The sequence below is a fragment of the Lottia gigantea genome, assembly GCF_000327385.1.
Source record: "Lottia gigantea unplaced genomic scaffold LOTGIsca_16, whole genome shotgun sequence".
NCBI lineage: Eukaryota > Metazoa > Mollusca > Gastropoda > Lottiidae > Lottia > Lottia gigantea.
This window is the reverse complement of record NW_008707965.1, coordinates 877,105-880,842: the sequence shown is the minus strand read 5'-3', so window position 1 is coordinate 880,842 and position 3,738 is coordinate 877,105. Positions and strand designations below refer to the sequence as shown.

Genomic DNA, 3,738 nt, shown 5'->3' with positions numbered 1-3,738 from the left:
TTTCCACGTGTTTATGGATGTTTTACAACCAATTAGCTCATGACCTTTGACAGATGACCTTGAGTTGTTGACCATCAGAGATTTTTTTAGTAATAATAATATTGTTCGTGTTTTATGGCCGAAACCTTTGACCCATCAGTCTAAACAGACTAATTTTATGTCCCATCAATTTGTCCAGACTTTAGTTTGTCTTTTGAAAGCATCATTTAAAGAAATGAAAGGAAAAATTCGATATTTGATCTCTATAACGCAAATTAAAAACTGCAGAAGAAAGAAGGGAGCATTGGAATTAGAACAACACTGATTTAAAACAAAAGCTTTTATTGGTAAAATAAAACTTAAATAAATAAAATATATTAAACGAAAATCTTTTTGAAAGGTGCGATTTTCACCTTGGGTTTTATTAATTTTTTTTATCCCGCCCTAATGGTCATCAGAATTGCAGATTTTCACATATCATCATACAAAATAACAAACAACAGACTGGAATACACAGTTGACAAACACAATCACAGAGTATCATCTTTGTTTTTTAAGGGGGCAAACATGCATCTTCTACACGACATTCAACCTTTCATTCAGCGATTTTCTGGAACTTGGCCGGTTTTTGATTCTGCAGTTCTTTCTTTCGCCTTTTACCAGATTTTTTCGATTTCCCTCTCTCAGAGATTGATCCATTGCTCGAATCAGAGCTAGTTGAATTTTGACATGACTCAGTGCTTGTCTGTGGAAAGCTTTTTAAACATTTATCCGATGCTTTTCCAGTGTCAGACAGTCTTTTTTGTTCAATATGCCAATAGCTTACAGACATAATCCTGCACTTAAAGCCGTCAACTTCGTTTTTCGCATACCTTTGAAAATGTGCAAAAATCCATCTTCGTTCATTGTAAACCTTTTTTGAGAACTGTTGAATTTTGTCTTCTAGTTCATCAGCGTTCAAAATTCTATTGATGGATTTTAAAAAGGGTGGTCTATTCGGATCTACTTCGTGCTTCTTTTTGGAAGATCCTTTTAGATATGGTTCTCTGTCAGAATCTGAATCCGACCAACTTGATGGTACTTCCGGTGCAATTTCCAATGAACTCTGACCTTCAACCTTTGACATGGATTGTTCGAATCTTCGTCTAACTATTTGCCATTGATTCACTGCGCGAATCCTCCGTTTGAATCCATCAATTTCGTTAATTTCATAAGAATTATCGTGATTGTAACGATCCGGGATCCATTTCCGTTGCTTTCGAAGCTTCTTTGCGAACTTGTCCACTCTTATGTCGATTTCCTTTTCGGTAAGAACTCGATTTAAGGATTTTAAGAATGGTGGCCTTTCTGGGAGACTCTTTCGTTTGTTCCTTCCTTGTTCGCCAACTGATTGGGAATGAGCAGTTAATTGTTGGTTGTTGTTGCTATCTCTAAAGACATTCGGATGCTTCACAGTGTTCTCCATTGAATGGGGCTGTTGAAAGTCATTAGAGGATACCCGGTTTGTGTTATCACAGGACTTAAATTCATCAACTGGCATATCGCACAAGTGAGTACAAGTGCTATGAGCAAAATTAACAGCTGGTTTTTGCCAAACATCACGGATATCTGTACCTGAACTTTCTCTTTGAATTTGATCAGTAGTCAACTCATTTTGTCGGTTGTCTTCAGGTTCAGTCTGACTGGGCTCTATCTTAACTGATGTAATTTCATTGGGTGTCAGAGTACCGTTACAGAGCTTACTTGGATATGTGGAAATTTTCGTATTTTTCGTTGTCTGCTCTCGATCAACAGAATTGTGATTCGGTACCTGTTTCAAGGACACTGTACCACCAGACTCGGATATCGAATGAGCCCTTTGATGAGAATTTTGGAGATTGTCAGGATTTGATACTGAAGATATGGAATCATATTCTCCCGTTTTTTTCAGCAAAGCTTCGATTTCGGTGCTTTCCATTTTGATTTTTATTTCACCTTTTATGGTTCTGTGGCTTACTTCTTTATCCATCATGCGGACACAATTATCAGGAACAATCTCGAGACCAGATGGTTTGTTTTTAAATCTGTTGTCATCCTCGCACGCCGACCTCGATCCTGACCGTGTTGATAAATTCTCTTTTGCTGGTTCCGTATCTGTTATCAGTGAACTCGAATCTGTCGAAGTTTGAGACCTCGACCAGGAGAGAGTATTGTATCCATTTGTAGCGTTGTTGGTATTTGTTGATTCCTTCGAAGCTTTTGTCCCTTCACTTACGTTCTGTTTCTTTGAACCTTTCTCATGATTTTTGTCTGTCTTTGGATGGCGTGCTTCGTTTTCTTGGTCAACATCCCACGTTAGAGTGACAGTTATCTTCCGATCTCTTTCCTCTATCTTCCAGTTGTCTGACTGTCTTGTGATTCCTATAGAATTGAACGTTTTGAGGAAACTCGGTGGTAATATTACATCCATTGTGTTGTGTTTATTAATTCTGTTTGACTTGATTGATGAAATATATCGCGCAAAGTTGAACTTGTTTCACCATGTTGCTCTTCCACTTTTTGACTATGTTCGGTGACATTAATAATGAAACTTGGAAGGTTAGTTTTCCAAACTATCTTCAAAATTGTCAAAATTGCAAGCGCAAAAATATATCTGCACCGATGTACACACTGCACCGTTGAACACAACGGTGAGCAAATATCTCAGACCGCTGTGAATGTATAACAAAATAAGGCATTGAGAAATATAGACCTTCAAAATTGTGCTATAACATTTGCGATTCGTGAGATCTAGGTGTCTTGCAGTTGCTGAAAGGGAGTAAATCTCTGCTACATTTTATTTCATTTTATATTTTTATGTCCATTAATATATGAAACTGTTTTCTAACATCAAAGTATTAAGTTTATTAAATATTGACCATATGGTTTGATAGAGGTTTAATTTTCACATTAACTCGCTTGTCAGTTTGATTTTAGGATTAAATTTGATATCAGATACTGGATATCAGGGACTTACAGGATTAACTGTGTGGGGTAATCGCCCTTTATGACTCTCTTGAATTAAAGTCAAATTCAGTCAAGTGGTTTGAGGGCACGGGAGGGAAGGTGGTGCTGTACTGGGGGTCTAGCTTCTATATCCTTTGTTTGTCAAGACTATCAACATGGGTGAAGGTCATGAGGCAGAAATTGCTGATTTTTCCGCAGCGCTTAGCTCAGTCAGTTTATAGTTTTGTGATGACTTCCCAGTATCTTGTCATAACTACCTCTTTTCCTGCACTCGGGGTTAACCTTGTTCCCCAGATATGGATTTTGAATGTCAATGGCTTTACAGTCCACGCTTTTCTAAAAAAGGTGAAAAATGTTTCTTTAGTTTCATTGTTTTTGTTTATCTAGATCAAAGCCATTTCACTTAAAAATGGCCCAATTGTCAGTTCAATCATATACGATAACCCTTTTCAAACAATCGACATTTTTTATCCGTGACATTAAAATTCTGCAAACAACCCTGCCATTGATCCTGTCACACATCTGACCTTTGCCCTCTCTTAAACCAGGCTTACGTTAATCCATACCATTTCTCAGTTGAGGTGTGACATCAAAGAAATATCAGAGAATGCCGACATCAAAACGGATTATGGTCTTTAAAAACTCATTGAAACTCAATCTGATTCCAAAATAAACAGTGAACATATGGTCGGATAAACAGAAGGTTGGAATTTTGACCGTGGAAAATATAATCCGGACGGGCTTTGCCTGGACACTACCCACATTGTCCACTGA

The 3,738-nt window shown here is 37.5% G+C and overlaps 1 protein-coding gene across 1 annotated transcript; it reads right to left on the bottom strand.

Moving 5' to 3' along the window:
- Window positions 1-307: 307 nt before the first annotated feature.
- On the bottom strand, window positions 308-2,439 carry LOTGIDRAFT_230876 (hypothetical protein). The gene has a single exon (XM_009051138.1). The coding sequence runs from the start codon at window positions 2,426-2,428 to the stop codon at window positions 575-577; it is 1,854 nt and encodes a 617-aa protein (XP_009049386.1). The 5' UTR covers window positions 2,429-2,439; the 3' UTR covers window positions 308-574.
- Window positions 2,440-3,738: the final 1,299 nt, after the last annotated feature.

Excerpts from the sequence above, each read along its gene's own strand:
- LOTGIDRAFT_230876 (XM_009051138.1), bottom strand. The coding sequence starts at position 2,428 with ATGGATGTAATATTACCACCGAGTTTCCTCAAAACGTTCAATTCTATA.